Raw genomic sequence first — 23,876 nt, 5'->3', positions numbered from 1 at the left:
AGCTGGATATACAGAAACAACAGGAACTTAGCTGTGTCTGTTAAACACGCATTCATTCATATTACCGTTTATTTGTGTGTGTGTGTGTGTGTGTGTGTGTGTGTGTGTGTGTGTGTGTGCTAGTTGTTATTGTTCAAGTATAACAGAAACCGCTAAAGAGCCAACCGAAAGTGACGCCTTGAATCTGACGCGCGCATAATTTAAGAAAGCGAAATTAAGCTAAAAGCAAAAGCGAAAGTTTAGACGTGGTCTCGCGTGAAAGACTGCGGACAAAAACTCTTATGGTCATGATAGAATTATGATTTTATTATAGCTCTTTTTCATGTGTAAACGATGTACATTATGTTTATTGTTATAGCAATACTCCTGGTATTCGCTGATGGTACGTATTATCACGTGAACGTTGATACGCGAAAATAGCCTTCGAGTATTTCTTTCTCGTTTATTAAAGCTGTCAGTTTCTCTATTATTTCTCTAGGCTTCACTGTGCACGGTCCACCTGATCCTCTGGTTGCTCCTCTGGGATCTTCAGTGGTTTTGCCCTGTTACGTTGATGAACCTTTACCAGTGAAGGATCTGGAGGTGGAATGGAGAAGAACAGACTCAGAGACTCAGGTTCATTTGTTTCTAGATGGTGAGAGTCGAGCGGAGGTCCAGCAGCAGGATGATCATGATAGAGCTCATTTCTTTACTGATCAGATTCAACATGGAAACTTCTCCCTCCGTCTGGACAATCTGACAGCTAAAGATGAGGGAAATTACACATGTAAAGTTTACAGTCAACGGGATTCTGGAGAGACTGTGGTTCAGATAAAAGATGTTGGTGAGTGAGAGACACTTGAATTGTGTGAATATTTCAATCAAATGGCATTTTATGTATTTTATGTTTAAACCATCATTCTTTCAGAGCGTTTGCTGGTATCAGGACCAAGTCACTCCATATCTGCGTATGATGGAGAGGACGTCACTCTGAACTGCTCTGTAGACTCTCACATCAAACCTGAACACATTGAAGAGGTTTCATGGAGGAAAACGGATGAAAAAGAAGATATTCCGGTTCTGCTCTATCAAAACAATGAGGTTTCAGGTTCATCAGATGAGCAATACACAGACAGAGTTGAGTTCTTCACTGATGAAATCCCCAAAGGAAACTTCTCTCTCAGACTGAAGAGTGTCAGAACTGAGGACAAAGGAGTTTACATGTGTCAAGTGTTTGCTGGAGTACTTTCAGCCAATGCAACTGTAGTACTGGAGCAACTGGGTGAGTCGACAAAACATGGCAAATAAATAATGCAGTCTGTTGACACCAACCTTCTTCAAAGGCTATTGTAAACAAGATGGTATTTCAGCTATATTTACACTTGGAGCGAAAAGTATCAAACTTTTTGTACACTTGGGGTCAGATTTAATTTAATAGCTGGGTAAATTAGAGATCGCAATGCCATAAAAGTGTCATTACACTGTAAAACTTAACAGTTATATGTAATAAATAAAATTGAGTTCTGCACTCAAATTTTACTGAAAGTTATGAGGACACAATGACTGAAACAGAACTCAAACTGAATGAGTTATAGAACATTTCTAGATCCCAGCATGATAATTGGATTATAATTGGATAATTAAGTGATGATTGAGCATTAGTGATGAACACCTGCTGTTAACAAGCAGAATCACTGAAGGAAAGAAGAGAACAGAAAAAGAGACGAGCAGAAACACAAGAACTACAAATTACTTCAGACACAGTCTTAGATGAAATCAATTGAAGAGAAAAGAAGACATTAAATCTGTGAAGTTCTCAGCAGAGGAGGATTAAACAACTCCACAAACAGCATTACCAGCTTCACTTATTACTAACCAGGGGTGCGTTTCCCAAAAGCATCGTTAGCCAACTATGTTCGCAAGTTCCGTCGTTATCAGCACAGTTCAACGAGTGTTTCCCGAAACTATCGTTCTAACGAACATTCGCAAACAGCATCGCAAAGTTGTGTGGTTGTAACGACAGATCTCAACCTGTGGTTAGAAGCAGAGTTTCTAGTTTGCGTGACGTGTGCACTTAATAAATCCTTTTCTTGAGTAAAATAAGCAAGCTGACATTCAGTACAACCTGTGTCTTTTATTTAGAATACATACAAATGTCATTTAGTCTTTTACTTTGTCGAGAAATTTAAAGCACCGTTTTTGAAGAGTGCGCATGTGCGAACATGCTCTACTATGTAAGAACGAGTCTATGATTGAATCTGGAAATAAAGCAAAATAACTAAGAAAAATGAAGAAGTCCTCAGATGCCATGTCTGTAATTTATAGCAAAACATCTTGCGTTAATTCAATCTCAAACAGATTCATTAAAAGAAGTTATTACTCCACCACGTGCGTAACGTCATAAACCAGCGTGGTTGAAAGACCACTTTGCGACAATATGGTTTTCGGGAAATAGTCGTGACTAGCTAGTTGATTTCTTCAACGATGCATCGTACTATGGTAGTGAAGCAGCGAGTTACGTTGTTGTTCGGGAAACGCACCCCTGATTGACTTTATTTCTGTCAGACGTCTAGTTCTTATGGGAATTAACAGAGGTTTAGATGTTGATGATTTGAGTTTTGTTTAAGGTCACCATGATGGAGATCAACGGTTGCTTTAGTTCTTGACCCTTGCACATAAGTTTTTTCTCTGGCTGCTGTAACCGTCTGTTTATAAAACACTTTTGTTATGGCACAAAAATCAAGACAAAATATGATCAGGTGTTTATGGTTAAGTATTGATGATGATCATCATTTAGTGACCTAATTCACAGATCTCATTCAGTGTCTAATCTCTGATTAAATGGGCAACATCTTCTATAGTTTTATTCAAAACTGTGATTCTACACTACAGCATACGTGCCAGCAATGTTGTGACCATCAGAGAATATGAAGGATTTTTGAAGGAGTTCTGAGTTAATTTAAAGTTTGAAATTGCACTGTTTTTACTCAATATAGTGAAGTTTCAGCTATATAAAGTATTTGAATGCAGTTTAAAGTTTGTGTATTAAGAAATGTCCTTGTTTTAGTGCACTCGATTAAAATAAGTTCAGAGTACTCATAACTATTGTTTTTTATAAACTCAATTGAATTGAGGTAATCTGTGTCCGCAAATGAAATGAGTTAGCTTAACTTGTTGGGTTTTACAGTGAGTGCAGTTGTAAATGTTATGATGAATGTCTGTGTTTCACAGGTTTCTCTTCTTGGCACAAAACTGTGTTGTTTTTCTGTTCTGTTGCTGGATTTGGAGCTGGACTTCTGCTCTGCTGTCTGATCTACTGCAGATCAAAAAACACAGGTGTGTTTGGAAGGAAAACCTTTTTATTTCTTGTGATTAACTGTATTAATCTTGTATTAATATTAATCTTAATTATTAATCTGAATTATTATTAATTGTATTAATCTTGTATTAATACAACTGTATTAATTAACTGTATTAATCTTGGGATTAACTATCACATTGTTTCGCTCATTTAACTGATTATTCTGCATCTTCTCTCCAGTCAACAGCAGAACAATCTGGAATCTTCAGCTTTCTCTGGTCTTTTTTCCAAATGTCTGTATGTTCTTCGCCTTCATCCTCTGGGGTCTCACTGAAGGTGAGTTTAGTAGTTATAATATAGCACTATAAAGCATGTGGCAGATGTAATTAGTCTTTTTTGTAATTTTGTAAAAAAAAAAATTGTGATGGGACCTAAATTGTTTTATTTGATCGATATTGTTTAATACCCGTCAATTAAAGGAGAACTCCGGTCAATTTTAACATTGAGCAAATTTTTTTGTACATTTAGAGTGCTGTCAATACAGAGAACAACGACAAAAATCGGTGTTGCCTACACCGTGTTATCCTCTTTTTAAAATTTGCACCCTGTTGACTTCAATGGGGCAAGTTTTAAACCTGCTTTTAGCCTCTTAACATCCTTGATGTGTCATTACAAGTGCACAGGTCATGTGAGTGATTCCTTCGGAGTGAACGCGGGTCAATCTGACTGCAGTAGATGTGAAAGATATGAATAAAAATGATGTTATTTCAGCCAGCGCACATACCTGTATTTACATCCTGTTTTCGGTTGAAGTCCATAGTAATCGATTGTCGTGTTCACGCGCGTGATCATAGGTAACTAAACCTATGCGTGTGAACTCAACAATCGATTACTATGGACTTCGACCGAAAACAGGAAGAAAATACAGGTATGTGCGCTGGCTGAAATAACATCATTTTTATTCATATCTTTCACATCTACTGCAGTCAGATTCACCCGTGATCACTCTGAAGGAATCACTCACATGACCTGTGCACTTGAAATGACACATCAAGGATGTTAAGAGGCTAAAAGCAGGTTTAAAACTTGCCCCATTTAAGTCAACAGGGTTCAAATTTTAAAAAGAGGATAACATGGTGTAGGCAACACCGATTTTTGTCATTGTTCTCTGTACTGACAGCACTCCAAATTTACAAAAAAATGAGCTCGTTAAAATTGACCGGAGTTCTCCTTTAACATTCTGTTCCAGGTTTTCTCCATGAGACCATCACTTGCTGTGCTCTGTATATTCTGAGGCCTTTTATATTTATTTGGGCTTTGTCTTATTTAAAGAATCTCCAAGGTATGTTAGAATTTAAAGTTTTTTTATTATTATTATTTTTGTTAAGGGGATCAGTAAATGCAAATTGATGGCAACATAAAAACGTAGCATGACAATATTAACATTGATTAATTTTATTGTGGTTAAATACATAACATTTCAAATTAAGAAGTATGAAATTATTTAAAACCACAAACTCAGCCTCATTTTTTTCCCTTTAGATTATTTTCTAACTGTATTCTTGGCATATATTAAATGTGTAATTGAGTTTTAACTGTGTGCTAATTCAGATTGATTCGAACCCCTGCAGACAGTCGGTCAGAACTGTGTAATGACATCAAATGACTCCATAATCCCTTTAAATGATTTTACTGATGATAATTCAGATTGTACAGGTATGGTGAACAAAATACAGATATAAAAGTACATTAATTCTAAATTTTCTTTAACATTTTACAATTATGATAAAACAATTACCTTAACAGATATGAATTTTAAGGAACAATTTTCCTTATTTTCCAATTTTAAGTATCCTTTAATACAGGTACTAGGCAAATAAATAGAACAGCCTTTCTATGTAGGCTATGCCCACAAGACGGCGCCGTTAGCGCATTGATGAAAACTAATACATTTAATCTATAATGAACTGGTGCGCTTTAATTGAGAAATAACACTCAACCTTGGTATATTACACTTATAAATTGGGGGTATGACTTGCAGTAACTATAATGAACATTAAAGAAAGAAAAACAAGACTCCAGAATTAGATAATGCAGGGAATACACATTCATATGGTGCTGGATGCATCTGGATTGCGGCATGAAACAATCTGCAAATTAAAGAGCAAGAACTGACAAAATACACTTTGTATTCCTGCACAACGAGCGATGAAATGGATTTCTCTCACAACAGCTCGCGTTCACTGCATTCTGCTCAGCGAACCTGCTTTTGCTTCCTTGTGATCTTTGTTGACGTTGCATGATGTGATTGGTCAATTATCAAAAAGCCTTTTGAACAGAATGTGTCAAGAAATGGATTTGTAGTGTTTGGTGAAAAAATACACTTTGTCCTACCCAACCTGTAACACTGTGTAACTGTTCCTTCAAGCAAGGGAGATTGAAAAAACTAACTACAATGTAGCCTACTCGCACAAAAAAAAAAAAAAAAAAAAAAAAAGATTTATTGACAAATAAACCAATATAACAATAATCAAAGAAAATACATTGTAGAACAAAAACTCATTCCCCCTCAAATGATATTAATAACCAGTCAACCCTCTATAAACCCCAATACAATCCCAACTTTGTCACACACAACAATTCAAAATAAAGCAAAAAGTAAATTACACAAATAACCCCAAAATCATATTACATAAAAGTATAACAGACTCAAATATCCTCCAAACCAAAAATTTATTCCACTGCAAACTTAAGTCTCATGCAAATGAATAGTTAAAGCATCAATATAGCATAGAGAGTACAAATGTTGGCTGTCATGAGGCTGGGAAGTGAAACAAAGAAAAAGAAGATAAAAATAATAAAAAATAAAAACACACAAACACGCCGCTAGCCAGTACGATTCACAACATCCATAAACTCATTGCGCTGGAGGCATACAGTGTGCACATGGAATGGCTAATTGGGGAAATCAAACAAAACAAACACAAGAGGAACAGCGATCAACTAAACCTAATACAAAAACACAATTAACAATACCCAACAATAAACACAAAACTTTACTTTAATCTCATTAGATAAATAAAATCAAGACAATTACAAGCACTGTATATAAACCCCAAATTACCTGCAACACAGACACCAACCCCAGACTAACTTCTGAGATCAAAATAGGAATGAGCCCCCCCCCCCCCACACACACACACACACACACACACACACACCTCATCCCAGTCCTTCTGCACAATAATAATAATTCTAATAATGACAACAGCAATAATAATACTTTTAACCCTCCTCAATACTACATTTCTTCATATCCTATTAAAAAACCCTGTTTCTCTTAAAAAAGTCATACGAATTCTAGTCTGACCCCTATCGCTGCTCAATAACCCTTTTAATGTGATGTTCTGAACTCCCATCTCCCTCACCTCCGTGAAGTTGGCACCCCATAAAACGAAATCATTTCCAAAACTATGCCATTCGTTTGTGCTGATTTGTGCCGCAAAAACAAGCGTTTGTGCTGGTTTGGTGTTTGAGATATTGAACATTATTTTTTGGGTTGCGTGACGTCACTCTCCACCCCATGTCCTTCAAATCGCTCCAAACCGGTGTCATTCGTTTGTGCTCGGTTTGTGCTGGTTTGTGCCGTTAAAACAAACACTGTATATGTTTTCCTTTTGCAGATAGGCTATAACAAATTTAATTCGGGGCAGTGACGTCACTCTCCACCCCACCTCATCTAAATCGCTCCAAACCGGTGTCGTTCGTTTGTGCTCGATTTGTGCTGGTTTTTGCCGTTGAAAGAAACAGTGCAACTTCTTAAACATAAAAAAAGAAACTTTTTAAGTACAGTTACATAACTGTCCACCCCATATGGTCCAAATCGTTGCAAAACTGTGCCGCTCGTTTGTGCTCGATTTGTGCCGGTTTGTGCCGTTACGATGAACATTGTATCTTTTTGCCCTCCTTAGAAATAACACATTGGATTCGGGACAGTGACGTCACTCTCCACCCCATGCCATCCAAATCGCCCCAAACCGGTGCTTTTTGTTTGTGCTCGATTTGTGCTGTTTTGTGCCGTAGAAAGAACCATCATAAATTATTCCAGTCTTTAGACATCACAAAATCTTTGGAGGAGTAGTAACGTCACGCAAGCAAGCCGCGCTCTCCATCCATCTCGTCTACAAACCTGTCCGGTTCGTTTGTGCTCGCACAGGGCCGCAGCTGTCAGTGTTCTTTTCTTTAGATATGGGAATGTTTTATTTTAGATTTGTGCTATTGACATTTGGTCTTTATATAATCACCAATGCACTACGATATGTAATGTATATACTGTCACTACTCTGGCTGTAAGCTACATGTGACTTATGCTTAATTTTGTATTAAAATAAATGAAAATAACCAATAAAAAAAAATGTATTTAAAAAATTGTGTAGTGTCTTAAGTTTTCTGAATAGGCCTACTTTTAACAGCTTACAGTGCCTGTTTGTGCTGTAAAAAGTTTTGTTTGTGCTGCTTCGGTTTTTTAGATATTAAAATCTATTAATCTATTATAATCTATAAAATCTAAAATATTAAAAATTTGGTCATTCTGAGGTCACTCAGCCCCCCCACATGCTCCAAATTCAACCCACATAGGCTCGTTCGTTTGTGTTTCGTTTGTGCTGGTTAAAAGTAACAAAGTATAATGTATAACAGTTTGGAAGTAACTTGCACAACACTGCTGATATTGTGAAAAACGATTAGCCTATAAATAGCCTAGATATTTTCTGTTTTAATGTAATTAAAATGTAATTTATTCCTGTAATGTCAAAGCTGAATTTTCTGTATCATAGCCTACACCAGTTTTCAATGTCACATTATTCTTTAGAAATCATAAGATGTTGATTTTGTTTTGAATCAACCAAAGATTTTGGTCGTCATCAACCAAACATTCAGTGATTCATATTTTAAAACCCGATGCAGCATAAAATAAACTTTTTACAGCACAAACCAGCACAAACGATTGCGTCTATTTTGGGTGAACTTGGAGCGTATGGGGGGCTGGTGACGTCATTGTCTATGCCTAATATTTTAAAGGCCGATGCAGCACAAACGAAAATTATACCGGCACAAACCAGCACAAACGAAGCACAAACGAACGAGCCTATGTGGGTTGAATTTGGAGCATGTGGGGGGGCTGAGTGACCTCAGAATGACCAAATTTTTAATATTTTAGATTTTATAGATTATAATAGATTAATAGATTTTAATATCTAAAAAACCGAAGCAGCACAAACAAAACTTTTTACAGCACAAACAGGCACTGTAAGCTGTTAAAAGTAGGCCTATTCAGAAAACTTAAGACACTACACAATTTTTTAAATACATTTTTTTTTATTGGTTATTTTCATTTATTTTAATACAAAATTAAGCCTCAGTCACACGTAGCTTACAGCCAGAGTAGTGACAGTATATACATTACATATCGTAGTGCATTGGTGATTATATAAAGACCAAATGTCAATAGCACAAATCTAAAATAAAACATTCCCATATCTAAAGAAAAGAACACTGACAGCTGCGGCCCTGTGCGAGCACAAACGAACCGGACAGGTTTGTAGACGAGATGGATGGAGAGCGCGGCTTGCTTGCGTGACGTTACTACTCCTCCAAAGATTTTGTGATGTCTAAAGACTGGAATAATTTATGATGGTTCTTTCTACGGCACAAAACAGCACAAATCGAGCACAAACAAAAAGCACCGGTTTGGGGCGATTTGGATGGCATGGGGTGGAGAGTGACGTCACTGTCCCGAATCCAATGTGTTATTTCTAAGGAGGGCAAAAAGATACAATGTTCATCGTAACGGCACAAACCGGCACAAATCGAGCGGCACAGTTTTGCAACGATTTGTATGGGGATAAATTGATGCCAAAAACATTGAAAATGGACAGACTAAAAGTCACAAATAGATATTACAACTTGTAAACACAAAACACAATCTACAAATAGATAAAAAATCCGCAAACAAAGTCCTCATGATCTGCAAATGTAAAACAAGATTTACAAATAGATACAAAGTCCTCAAACAAACTCTTTGTGATCCACAAATATAAAGCATGATCTACAAAAAGATTAAAAATCCACAAATAAACATATCCTGATTCACAAATAGAAATCAGTGACTTGTACTTGAAAACCAGAATTTAAATGAATTTAAAGTGACTTGTTTGCAGGTGAAGATCATGTTCTGTTTGTAGATTGTGTCACATTTGTTTTCAGAATTCTGACACTATTGTTTCGCTGTTGTGACAAAATAATGCCATAATCATTGAAAATGAAGAGACTATGAGTCAAAAATGCATATTACAATTTGTAAACACAAAACACAATCTACAAATAAATTTAAAATCTGCAAACAAACTCCTCATAATCTGCAAATGTAAAACACAATCTGTAAATAGATTCCAAATCTGCAAACAAACTCGTCATGATCCGCAAATGTAAAACAATATCTACAGATAGATAAAAAATCCACAAACAGACTCTTCATGACATACAAATATAAAATGCAATCTACAAATAGATTTAAAATCCGAAAACAAACTCTTTATGATTCACAAATAGAAATCAGTGACTTGTACTTGACTACCAGAATTTGAATGAATGCAAAGTGATTTGTCTGCGCATGAGGGTCATTATTTGTTTGTAGATTGTGTTGCATTTGTTTTCAGAATTTTGGCACAACTGTTTCGCTGTTTTTTTCCATTAAAAATCTACAAATGCCCTCCTCACAATTTGCAAACAAACACAGTCTAACTTGTATTTTCAAACCACTGTAAAAAGACATTCTTACACATTCTGTGCAAAGCTCAGCATGCAAGTGTTGGATCTGTGTTTGCAGATCACAGGGCATTCACAGATCCCACGCGTTTGCAGATCACAGGGCATTCACAGATCCCTCTGCACACGTCTACAGATCTTTTTGGCACTATCTTTCCGCTGAGTGTGTGACTACAATCCACACGTGTAGTCAGCCAATCAGGGGTATTGCTTCAATGTGATGTCACGCCCCCTCAATAAGCCCTTTTCAAAATAAGAGCTGACACTTCCCGGATGGGTGGGCTGGGCTCACTGCCATTTACCGTTGCCGGTGTTGGACCGAAATCCGACTCCCCGGACAAATCGCACTTCCCATCGCGTGCACGCGCAAGCGAGTTTAAATGCACTTCCATTTATATGCACTATTAAATGCACTATATCCATTTATCGATCGATTTTTCACACAGCAAGCACCCAGATCCTGCATGGAAGCTTTGTCTACACTTCAATAAATTAACAGAAAGTGAACTAGTGTGGATAAAAGATGCAAAAAACAAACACAAACAAACAAAAAAACATGGCAGATCGATTCAAACTAAACTTCGACGAGTAAGGAATAAAGCCAACAGCTATCAAAACAAAACTGTTAATTTCACTTAATTTAACTGAACTTATCGTTTGTGTGTTAAACACGCTGTGGTTCATAGGAAAATATTGTAGGCCTACTCTCCCCATTGCACATGAATGTAATTTTTCACGAAGATAGGCTTTAAGAGTTCATCAAATACATGTTGTAGCCTATGAGGCAAATAGGCTACCTGTCTTTTTGTTTGTTTGTTTTTTGCTTAATTGCGTCTTAAAAAGAGAAATAAAACAAATTATTAGTGATAATTGAAAAAAGAAAGTAAAGAAACCTTAGACATTTTAAAAATTTTTTTAGTTATTTTCCAGCACATTATTGCCCCAAAAAGCATTATTTATTTCATTAATTCTTTCAATTTTACATCTTACATAGCTTATGGATATACAATTAAAATAGCTGGAGCAATTGCTTTGCGGTCAGGTGCCCTTTTTTTAAATAATAAAAAAAAACTGCTAAAAAACGAGATGGGTTTAGCAGGGGGAGTGGGATTTTCACAGCATTAAAATACGGACTGGTGCACAGCACAGTGCTCCCGCTCCCCTCTCCAGCACAGGTGTATAAGGTCATAGACTCACCACACTACTGCCAGTCACATCTTGGTTTAGAGATTGAGTGGTGACAAAAGCATTTGATTGTTTGTATCTTCATCAAGATGGGTTTCCCAGGGTGGGTGGGATTTTCACAGCATTAAAATATGGACTGGTGAAATCAGTTGATTGTAACTCATTTTGTGTGAATGTAAACTGTACATGTTACTACATGCAAATAAAATGTATTTAATAATTTTATGAATATATATATTTTTTAATATCCGATATATTTTTTTATTTTAAAGTATTTTAATAATAATTCATATAATAATTTAATAATAATTAATATGTATATAGTTTTACTTAGAAATTAGTTTTGTGATATATTATATTAATATTATTATATTTATATAATAATTTAATAATAATTAAAAAAATATTGTTTACTTGGAAATTGGTTTTATGATAAATATTATTTTTATTCTATTAGTTTTAGATATTTTTTATTGTATTTATTTTGAAAATATATTTTAATAATAATTAATATAATATACTCTTATATATTAATTTACAAATAATTAAAAATATACATAGTTTTGCTTAGAAAATGGCCGAATGTCGAATTCATCTATGGGCGGATGTGCACTTGTGAAAATCGCGCGCGCTAATTCATTCCAGGCATATAGCTAACGGTGCACACTTATCACGTTGTTTTTCCAATGGATCCTAGGATTTACGAAGAATTTTTTTCCTACAAATCCCATGGGACATACCCTGATGGGTTAAGCAAGACAGAAAAAAACACACTGCGAAAAAAGCGCACAACTTTGAGATTGAAGGTAGCCTAATATATTATTTTTTAATTAATAACTTGTGATGTGATATATATATATATATATATATATATATATATATATATATATATATATATATATATATATATATATATATATATATATATATATATATATATATATATATAATTCAATAGCCTATAGGCTAGGCATACCTTTATGCGTTATCAGGATTTAGTTAAATTATTTAATAGAACAGAATAACCGAATTAAGGGACCGTTCGTTATTTATGGACCACCGGAGGAAAATAGGAGAGGGTCATGTAGGCTATTTTATTCTTTGCTGAGGGGAGGGTCATCCAACTTTTTTTAGTCAAGGGGGAGGGTCACCCAAAATTTGTATTGTATTTTGTATTCATGAAAGCAGCTAAATTTCCAAGTGGCTTGTTTGGTGCATATTTTTCCATGTAGCTCCACGTTGCTTTCTCGGTCTCGGCCCCCCATCGCTAGGGTCTGACCCAACAAAAATCGTTTGACAGTGCGCGCGCGCGTACGCGCTCAGAAAAAAAATGCATCATGTCAGAACAGAACGCCAATGAAATGTTTACTGGCAAAGCTTGGCAAAACGGCAAAGCTTTAAAGCACGATCAAATAATGAACTTTTGTGATTGCGAATAAGTGCAGTTTCCTGAGTGTAAATCTACCGCTGAGAAGTCACTGACATGAAGCTGGAATGACTAGCTCAAAGGTTTCACATTGCCTATAGCATAATAATATTATGTTAAAGTTTCAAACCAACAGCAGAAACAGGAATTTAGGAACATAAGTCAAATGTAGGCTAAGTAACATAACATTAATACCTGGTCGAATTTCTGGCAACTTTATTATAAAATTAATTTTACATTCCTATGGCCAACATTCTTTATTAAAAAATGGTAACACTTTATAATAAGGTTTCATAATAAAGAAAAATCCATGTGCCATTGATAAATAAAATGGAATCGCCTCAGCACACTAAGGAAATTACGTAATAATAGGAAATAATACGAGAACAAAAAAGTGCTAGTTATTAATAATATACAAAAAATAAACATTTTTAATATTACCGTAGGCCTAATAGTAGCCTAAACATATTTAATAGGCTTACTGTTTCAAATGACATCATTGCTGTTTGAGCGGCGCGCGCTGAAGCTGAAGAGAACGAACATTAAACTGAATCGCTTTGCTAGAAGGTTAATCAACTTAACGTTGCTGAAGAATGCAACTAAACCCAAAGAATTTACAACTTTTTATTACAATAGTGTATAGGCTACAAGTATAATGATATGACAGTCCCAATCATAGCTTTTAATGTTTTGCTTTGCTGCTTGATCCCGCGCGTTGAAGCTGAAGAGAACGAGCACCGGGAAACTGAAGAACGTTTCAGGTGGTTTAAATCAACAAAGCGCATCCTATGTCATATTATAATCAGTTATTTATATTACATCAAACTTAATATTACGACTTATATCTGCACAAAATGACGTGAATGCACAAGCGAACTCGATTGTTCTGGTCAGAATGTGTTATCCCTGTTCTGGACGCTCTTTGTCATGGTTGTAAAAAAACAACAATGGCTATCTGAACATCTTTGTCAAGCGCAAATCAGCACAGAAGTAGGCTAATCAATAAATTATCAGGGAGGGTCATGCCTTTTTTCACAATCATTTTGGAGGGTCATTGAAAAATGTATTGCTGGCGGAGGGTCAAGTCTTTTTTGACAATTTATCTCAAAACTCCTCCGATAGCCCCTTAAAAAAACCGAGCAGTCCCTAAGCAATAATAAAGAATACATAATTTTACTAGTTTTACTTCTAATACACACAACAAAATATTTTTTAAGTTATATTGTGTTTAAAATTCAGTAGGCTACTGCAGTTGTGTTAAAAGTTCCAAGTTTCCCAATTTATGTGAATATGTTTAATTACAGATATGCCTATGCAATATTCACCTTCATATTTATTAGCTAAATTATTTGAATCCACGGCATCGAGGTAAAGTACCGCGACGACGAGTTAAAGTACCAGGATTACCGTTCTTTGCTTTGAGGGGAGTGTGATTTCACCAGTCCGTATTTTAATGCTGTGAAAATCCCACTCCCCCTGCTAAACCCATCTCGTTTTTTAGCAGTTTTTTTTTATTATTTAAAAAAAGGGCACCTGACCGCAAAGCAATTGCTCCAGCTATTTTAATTGTATATCCATAAGCTATGTAAGATGTAAAATTGAAAGAATGAATGAAATAAATAATGCTTTTTGGGGCAATAATGTGCTGGAAAATAACTAAAAAATTTTTTAAAATGTCTAAGGTTTCTTTACTTTCTTTTTTCAATTATCACTAATAATTTGTTTTATTTCTCTTTTTAAGACGCAATTAAGCAAAAAACAAACAAACAAAAAGACAGGTAGCCTATTTGCCTCATAGGCTACAACATGTATTTGATGAACTCTTAAAGCCTATCTTCGTGAAAAATTACATTCATGTGCAATGGGGAGAGTAGGCCTACAATATTTTCCTATGAACCACAGCGTGTTTAACACACAAACGATAAGTTCAGTTAAATTAAGTGAAATTAACAGTTTTGTTTTGATAGCTGTTGGCTTTATTCTACAATATCTCACCCAGCTTATGTCTCATCATCTCTCTGTGCTCCATATCTACTGCATCTCAAAACAATATGCTCTACAGACTCCTCTTCCTGGCATCCATCACACAGTCCAGTATTAACTTTCCCTATTAGCTTAAGCGTTTTATTTAATAAACAATGTCCCAATCTTAATATCACAATTTCTTCTTTCCTACTTCCAACCCTTGTATCTTTAACATCCCTTTGAATTTGATATAAGTGTCTCCCTTTCCCCTCTCTATCCCACCTTACCTGTCCACCTCACTGGCTGCAATTGCTTAAATGTAGAGTACAAGCAATGGAATGGATATGTAATAATATTATATGATGACCTGTGATGTGTTCAACCCTTTCTGTCTACAGGCAGCATTAAACCATGGACCAGGTTTTTCAGAATAACACATGAATTTACTGTTTTCACAGTCGTTGTTTATTCAGGTGAGTAAATCCTAATGTTACACATCAGAGGTCATGCTCATTATTCTGACATTAAAAGTGCTTTATGAAATATTACCTATTTTGCTTTAACTTCATTAGACTTGGCCAGAATTCAGCCATTAAATCTCACCCCTCCCTCTCTTTTCTAAAATCACATCGTCCAAACCTGAATACTCAAAATGATTAAAAGACAGACAGTGTCTAGTGTCCCAGGATTACTTTCTTTTTTTGCCGTTTACAAAGACACGTGTGATTTCTCAGAATATCTATTACAGTGAAATCTGTCAGGTATAGTAGAAATATTTAAATGTGGAATGTTTGAAATATTGTTCATTACAAAATAATAAAATTACACCTTTTTATAGTTTATACTTTACTGCATGTACTGTAGCCTTTTCTAAAATATCATGATGTACATGAGGTGACCTTAATGTTTTTTTTTTTTTTTTTTTTTTTTGGTATACATTAAGTCAATATGGCCTCATTTAAGTTAGACAAACACTGTTCAGTTCACCACATCTTTAGATATGTTCTGTTCTTGCTCAAGACATAATTTATCTTGTATGACATTTGAATTTTTATCTATTCCTCTAGTTATTTTTACATATGGCTGGAGAAAGAGAGCACATGACACAAGCATCCAACCTCGTGTATTTTCTGGAATATTCTTTGGAGTTGTTGTGCTGTTGTGTCTCATCCTGAGTTTAGGTAAGAGTCCCTGCATGATTTGATTCCTTACTTTGTTAAACCGACAGGCTAAGTATATAAGCACATATTTATTAGGTTAATAAGTTTATTACCAATGGTTTTGTTCATATACATATATTTTACATTCTACAATTACCAATAATGGAAATCAAATACATAAGAGCCAAGTTTTCCACTTTTTAGGCCTAACTGTGCGTTAATGTTTGTTTTTTAGTTGACTTTAGGCGATCCAGTGAAGAGCGGCCAAGAGGGGCTTCCTTACGCGAGCTAACTTACGGTGAAAACATTCTTATTGTTTTATCCCAAAATGAGTTATTAGAGTTGCAAAATACTATTAGCTCTAGAAAAAACTTTGCTCTCAATACAGCATTTTACATAGTTAAAAATGTAGTTTAATACAATATAATAATAATAATAATATAATACAAACTGAGAGTTGATAAAGAACGAAAACATAATCGGAATAAAAAACAATCTACAATTTAAAATCTGTATGATTCTTGACCCTCTACTACTCAAACAACATAAATGAGCTCAGTTTCAAATTACTGACATAAATGTAGGCAAGCATTGCTATTGTGACTATTTCCAAGCAGTAAGTTACATTTAACTGTGTAATGTTAAATTAATATGTCATTTATCTCTCCACATTGTTTTAATCAAAAAAGATTTTTGAACAGTATGCATTAAAAGCCAAGAGGCCTTTCTGTGTGGAGTTTGCATGTTTTTCTGGGTCCTCCTGTTTCCCCGACAATCCAAAGACACGCAGGACTAATCTGTCAGTAGGTCATAGGTGTGAAGGTGTCTGTGTGTGTGTGTGTGTGTGTGTGTGTGTGTGTTCACTCTGTCATGGACTGGCCATCAATTAATCCTCCCTCTGGCATGAGATGCTGATATAGGCTCCAGTATTACTGCGACCCTGCAAAGGAAAAGCAATTTGGAAAATGTGTTGTCTGACCAGAATTATACTGGACAAACTGTTGTCCATCACATGATACAGTGCTCTGTAACTTAGACAGTGATATGAGCTGTGTGTCATCTCAAGGTTTTTCCATTGGTGCGGCTCCTGACAGTGTTTGACCGAAACATTCAGTTCTAAAAGCATTCAAAGCTGCTGTAGGTTAAGATTTGACAGATGAAGTGTGATGAGAGTTTCAGGTGTCATGAGAATAGAAAAAGTATTTGACATGTGACTGAGCCAAACATTAAGTCTCACAGACATTTAGCCTGATCAATCATCAGACTTCAGTGTTCCTCACTGCTGTACGATTGAGATGGTCAGTGCTCACTGTGGTTGGGAAAGCTTTTGCAAAGAAAGTAGTTTAAACATTACAAAATGAACAACCACACAGTACAAGAGTGAGAGAGCAGGTGCAGTACAATCCAAGTTAGAATCACATACAGTAATTCATTCTTACATTCATGCTTACTTTTCTCTCACTTTTTCTTTTTAGTTTTTTTGGGGGGGAATATTTTCTTTTCTTTGTTTCAGTTGGTCCAGTTGATGTTCTCATTTGGACTTCCCTCTCTAGGTAATACCTGCATACTGATTCCTTCATAATTAATTACAATGATATACAACATGTAGTTTTAAATTCCACCTGTTTTTCTATGTAAAAATCCAGTTGATTGTAATTCAGCCAATTTCAGCTCGACATAGAACAGCTTATAGAAGAACATGCTGACATGAATGTGAAAACTGAATGAAGTCATTAAGAGCTGCACAAGAAAACTATTATTTCAGTGATTTAAACATTTATTTTTAAGGTCTTCTGAGCAATTCATTTTAGCTATATATTAGTGACTATTGTTTTTTTGTTTGTTTTTTTGAATGGGAAAATAATAGACATTCTCTTATTTTAGGATTTTTATTTACGGCATTGGTTCCACCACTACTGTTGTCCTTCACAGTAGTTTTGCCTCGTCTCCAAGCAAAATTCAAATGTAAGTACATGCTGAAACACATTCTTATCATTGTTGTATTTGTATAGATGTGGAAAGAGTAAATCCCATAATTATGTTCCTGTATTTGTGAATTTGTGATGTTGATACTGTATGAATAGAAATGCACTGCTTATATAAAAATAAATGCTTAATTTGCTAAATCATGATTTAAAGTCAACATGAAATTGACACTACCTGTTTTGTGACATATTTTATCTCAAAAAAAAGAAAGAAAAAAAAAACACAAATTGAGAGTCTTGTTTTTATCCATTGGTTGTTAATATTGTGAAAAGTGAGTGGCTGTTACTGAATGAAGGCATATCTGATAGTGAGTGGATGTCAAGTGAATCCTATCATGAGAAGATGAAGTTATTATAACGCTTAGTTCCACAGAAGATGAAGACGATCATACAATGACATAAGATTTAATAATAAACAGCCAACATACGAACAATAAACAGCTAAAATAAACAATACTGAAGAGTGAACAAGGAGGAACTTACATAGGCTAGATGGTGACGATGACAAAATAACGATCAGCTGTGATGATGATTACTGTTAGTTTCCATGGTAACTGATGAGTGGCGGCAAATGAGAACGAGGAACACGTGACGAATGAAAACTAGCAGAAAATAACGGTGACAGTAATGACATTTTTTATTAATATTGTTACGAACCCATCAAATTAATTATGGATCGGCATAACATATAAAAGACCACAGAGATTCGATGACAGTGTAAATAAATAATTTTAATTAGGTGATAAGCCTTAGCGTACGCATGCAGAGCATGGTGGCAAAAATAAACATAACAAAAACAAAAGAAAACCCTGACCCACACTATTCTTCAAAGAGGATGAAACTTGCCTACCTCCCGTTCAAAACAAAAGACAGAGTTTGTGTGAGTCTTCCGGGTCCTCTTTCTCCTGCTCTCCACTAATCTATACTAAATAATATGCAAAAACCCATCACCAGTTACCACCAGCTGTAAATAAATATAATAAACTAAAAATAACAAACAATAATCCCATATCGGGATCGTGCTTGTGAAACCAACATTGAAACAAGCTCTAAACAAGTTCAAAGGAAGCAGCAGGCCGAGCACGCGTCGGAGCTTGTGCTCCGTCTGCTACCAGGAGCGGATGGGAAGTGAGAGAGAGAGCCCACGGTCTCCAGACTGGGCGTCTTTAAAGCAGTTGCCCCGCCCACAATCACAGCCGGCGGGACCTCACGTGATCTGTATTGAGAGTGAGGAGTTGTCGTCACGGTATAGAGCCCCTCCCCTCGATCCGCCATGTTGGCAGGATTCCAGCGGCAAAACATCATTGTTTACGTGTGCTGTTAACTCGGTAGTAGAGGAGGTTTTCGCAATTCCGCACTGTTTTACCATGCCTGGAAGTAAAAACTGCTCCAGTGTTTGTCACAAGAAGCCAAGCGCCGACATTAGGCATTTCTCAATAGCAAGTACGCAAAGTTCGGACTTCAATGTCAAGTGCAGCTCAGGAGAATGACTCCCGAGGACGCGCGTCACTCAGCTCGCTCTGCTACTCCGGTTATCTCACTCTGTATGTACATTTTAGGCAACAATAAAACGAAATATGTTATAAAACACTACACTGCCTCTTTTCGTTTTCATTTAAAGAAATCTTAAACATTACACAAATGTGGTTCAGGCAACGCATATTTATTATATTCACTGCATGTAACGTTAGCATATTTATAACAAAACTTTTTTTTTTTTAAATTGTTATATTTAAATTGTTCTTTCCGTTTAAATTTTAAAAATATTAAACTTATTAATATGGTTCAGGCAATATATAATGTGCATTTGTACTCTGATCATCACTGTAATAAAAATAAATAAATAAAAAAACTAAACCCTGTCTCTTTTTGTTGAATTTCAGTTTTATCAATAATAGCCATTATAAAAGTAAGTAGCCTATAAGTAAAAAGTACAAGAAGCTATACAATAAGAAATAAAGCAAACGATTCAGTCAAACATACAAAGTCAGCGCTCTAGTCTAATATTACAACAACGGTAAAGTTAAATAGCCTAAATATAAAGTTATGAAATTTCACTTAGCCCTCAGTTTGGCCAGGGAACAAGATTCACAAGACCAAAGATCGCCCGTTAGGTCAACACAAGACGAATTATATGTTATCTTCTCTAAATACCGCTGTTTTGCGCTTGGTGTGAGCTTGTTCCTGTAAGGTCCCTTTTCTTTCGCTTTATCTTTTTGCATTGCTTTACTTTCTTCCTTTTCTTTTTCGTATTCGTAGATCAGTCTGTGTCCCGCTGAAATAATAAATAGCCTAATAATAATAGCCTAATAAATGCGCAAAAATGAAAGAGCTCTGGAATGTTTAGTCGCGCTTCTGTGTAGTTCTGAAGGCGTTGCCCCTGGCAACCGATAGCGTCTCCTTCCATCATGGCCGACAGGCTCAGACCCCGCCCAAATCAACCCAAGTCGGCACGTGACTCCTCACTCTCAATAGAGCTCGGGCGTAGACGTTATGGAATGATGCATTGTGGGTAACCACGGCCATTTTAGAGGCAACGCAGAAGTGTTCGGAATAAAGTAGTAGCGTAGCCGACCGGTCTCCACCGGCACCGAGAAAGAAAGAGAAAAAGTTATGGGCCGTGACAAAAAAAGTTGGCTATACCGTATACTGACAAACTTAATAATGAAGCCAAACAACGCTACTTAAAAAAAAAAAAAAAAAGATTTGATCCCTATGAATAAAGTCTGGAGGTGGCTAATACCAAGCCTCAGTTTCCCTGATATTTTCCTACCTGGTCTGTGGAGTAGCGCTTACATCTCCGATCCAGAGCCGGATTTACAATTTCCTGTGCCCTCGGCAACAACATTCACACACACATTTTAATTGTTTAATAAACAAATGGTTTTTATTTTGTCACATTTGGCTGCAAAGATGAGGTTGACGATGCTGATTGGCGATCTTTGCTGTAAGTGAACGCGCCAGAGAGAAATGCAAATTGCATACGGATTAACTTACATAAGCAGAGAGCTGTCTGTTTTCTTTCGTTTTGAATTGTTTGTTTAAAAGTAGACACTTTTAGAAAAGTAGAAACTTGTCACTGGAGGCTCACTTGCAGTTCACAAATGGATGAGTGCAAGATCTGCAGATCTACAAAGTAAACGCGGAGAAAACAATCGTTCGCACCGTTAACCAAGCATCAGTAGTGACACACACACACACACACACACACACACACACACACACACACACACACGTACACTTGTCAGATTCTGTGAGCTACGAAGCTTGTCTATGCGGGTTTGTTACACTTCAGGAGTAATTTATCATACGTGCAATAATCCACTGTTTTCGTCCGGTTGACGACCAGCGGCGACCCAAGCCATTCGACGAAAATAGGGAAAACTAATATGATTTATGAGGCGTTTGCCCTGTCGATCATGAGACCGATTACAGCAGTTCACAATACAGCAATACTGAACCATTTTCCAGAAAATAACCTAAATGAATGACCAAATGATCAACGTTACCTACTGCCTACTATACGCTACTATACAGTACAATCTTACTTCCGTACCGTGATTCCCACAATGCATTGCGGCGTGACGCAACGATCCCGAGCTCTATAGGAAATTAAAAACAGATAGAAATAACCGCACTCAGCAGCAGGTAACCGTGGCCATTTAGCAACGTAACAAAGATTACAAGGTTAAAAAAACAAAGAAACACAGATGAATTGATCATTCATACAGAACATAAATATAGTGTCAAATCTGATTTCTGATTCTTCTCAGATTTGTATCAGATTTATGTGACCTGTAAAAGTTTATGCATTCAGAAGATCATGTTTTCATTCACAGTTCTCCACCGAAGATGGATAACATCATTGTGGATGATAACAACACCGCTCATATATATTTCCCTTGTGATTTATATTCATCTAACCATATTGGAAAGGGAGAAAGGTATGCTACTTTATTTTATTTTTAGTATTTTTCAAAGTAGATTTGCTGTGATAAGTCACACATTTGTCTGCTTTTATGCAAGGACAAATATTTTTTGTAAGGTTTACATTTATGATACACTAAAATAATTGATTTGTAAGAGATGTGCTAATCAGAAGTGCTTTTTTTAAATCAACAGAGTGTTTGGGATTGACCTGTGTCATTGTATTTATTGAAGTTCTGAAGATGATATTCGTGTATGAAAACCTTGTGACAGGTATACATCACTGACATACAATGTCCTTTATTACCCCACACTGTACTTATAAAACAACATAAAAATATGGCGCTAAGAAGTAGAAAATGCATTACTGGGATTTTTATATCTTATATATGCAAATTAATGCAATAAAAATGTAAAATATATAAATCATTATTCATATTATTATAAGAAAAAAATAAGTTATATAAAGCTGATATATCCTCTTTAGACTATGCACTTGGTAAACTGCACATTTTTAAAAAAAAATGATTGGTCATGAAACTATTCAGATTCCTTATTTTTTCACATTTTGTTGTTTCAGCTTTATGCTAAATTGCTTTATTTTTTTCCCACAATCTACACTCCATATACCATAATGAAAAAGCAAGAACATATTTGTGATTTAATTTAGAAAATGTATTAATAAGAAAAAACTGAAATATCACATTGACACACGGTGTCAGATTTACTAACAGCTTACGCCAGCACAAAACCCTCTTGTCAATTTACTGGTATTTACACCATTATTTATTTAATGCCACAAACCTAGTTAGTGCTTGACATGCTGTGATAGTTACTGTACAGAAAGCGTGTGAAAGAAGGGAGAGAATTTTCTACACGCGTGTTCATTTATGTGAAGTTAAGAGGAAGAAGTTATCCGAACGTATCGTTTGTCAAGCCATATTATTATTAATTAACTGAGATCCAGAAACCAACCATCTCTACAACATTCACTGATCTGAGCTTTATGGGAAAGTGTCTGTACAGAAGCCTGTCCTCAGTGAATAACACATGCTTGAAATTTGTAAAATGACACCCAAAGGACTCTTAGACTGTGAGAAACAAGATTCAGTGTCTGATGGACCTCGATTCCAAGAGTCATCTCAGGAATAAACAGGACACTGTTCATCATGTGCACAACACCATCCCAACGCCGAGGTTTCGTCATTTCATCTCATCATGCAGTGAAGCTGTTTATACTGTAATCGACAGGGACTAGAGAACTGGTTAGGGCAGAAGGAAAGCTGAAAAAAAAAAAAAAAAGATTTCCAATAAAAACCTGATCCAGAGAACTCAGGACCTTAGACTGGGCCGTATGTTCACTTTATAATGACAAGCTTTACAGAAATCCATGTGTGCAAAGCTCATCTTATCATATTCCAAAAGACCCGAGGCTTTAATCACTCACTGCCGAATACTAATACTAAAATACTAATGCCAGTGTGACACTTCAGTTTTTGGTTATTTTTAATACATTTGCTAAGTAGTTGCACGTCATTATGGGGCACTAAATGTAAAAAAAAAAAAATGTGAAAAAACGTAAAACAGTTTAGCATATAAGGCTGCAAATATATTCTATTCAGTAATCAACAGCATTTTTTTTACACACTTTTCCTTAAAACTGAAATGATTTCTGTAAATCCAGTTGCCATATGGTGAATGGCTTCTTCATGTTCTGAGTATTTCTTGAACATAAAAGCAACAAACTATATTATAAAAAATAATAATAATAATTAGGGTGAATCAATCAATAATGAATAATTTACTGCCATTGTGTATTCCGATTATGAATATTTTAACATTTAAATGTATTTTCAAGGGCTTCATTTTTGGAATCTGAAAACATTATTCATACTGAATAATCAGTAGCCTAACTGCCCAACACTGGGTACAATATTCTCTCCCTTTACTAGACCTATTGATTGATTGATTGATTTCTTGATTGATTGATTTCTTGATTGATTGATTTCTCGATTGATTGATTGATTGACTGATTGACTGTTTGATTGGTTGATTGATTTGTAGGCCTTTCAGTAAATTAGTCAGTTGTTGTCTGTATTCAATTCAACTTTATTTCGCCATGT

At 35.6% G+C, this 23,876-nt stretch overlaps 1 protein-coding gene across 6 annotated transcripts in view; it reads left to right on the top strand.

The window, feature by feature from the left end:
- The first annotated feature begins 207 nt into the window (after positions 1-207).
- The window catches only part of LOC308702442 (uncharacterized protein), a 30,163-nt gene continuing 6,494 nt past the window's right edge, over positions 208-23,876 (top strand). For 2 of the 6 annotated variants that reach the window (XM_081385285.1, XM_081385286.1), the window contains exons 1-13: positions 208-382; positions 479-823; positions 908-1,261; positions 3,211-3,315; positions 3,521-3,616; positions 4,530-4,622; positions 15,080-15,154; positions 15,749-15,862; positions 16,077-16,139; positions 17,317-17,394; positions 17,726-17,806; positions 21,666-21,770; positions 21,949-22,026. In XM_081385285.1, coding sequence (XP_081241411.1) covers positions 334-382; positions 479-823; positions 908-1,261; positions 3,211-3,315; positions 3,521-3,616; positions 4,530-4,622; positions 15,080-15,154; positions 15,749-15,862; positions 16,077-16,139; positions 17,317-17,394; positions 17,726-17,806; positions 21,666-21,770; positions 21,949-22,026 — 1,636 coding nt within the window. In that variant the 5' untranslated portion in view covers positions 208-333. The remainder of the gene's footprint in view (positions 383-478; positions 824-907; positions 1,262-3,210; positions 3,316-3,520; positions 3,617-4,529; positions 4,623-15,079; positions 15,155-15,748; positions 15,863-16,076; positions 16,140-17,316; positions 17,395-17,725; positions 17,807-21,665; positions 21,771-21,948; positions 22,027-23,876) is intronic. The other 4 variants (XM_081385289.1, XM_081385287.1, XM_081385288.1 and 1 more) reach the window with 4 other exon arrangements.

Source organism: Scardinius erythrophthalmus (genome assembly GCF_964197995.2).
Source record: "Scardinius erythrophthalmus genome assembly, chromosome: 1".
Taxonomy (NCBI): Eukaryota; Metazoa; Chordata; class Actinopteri; order Cypriniformes; family Leuciscidae; genus Scardinius; species Scardinius erythrophthalmus.
This window is presented reverse-complemented; position numbering and strand designations above follow the sequence as displayed.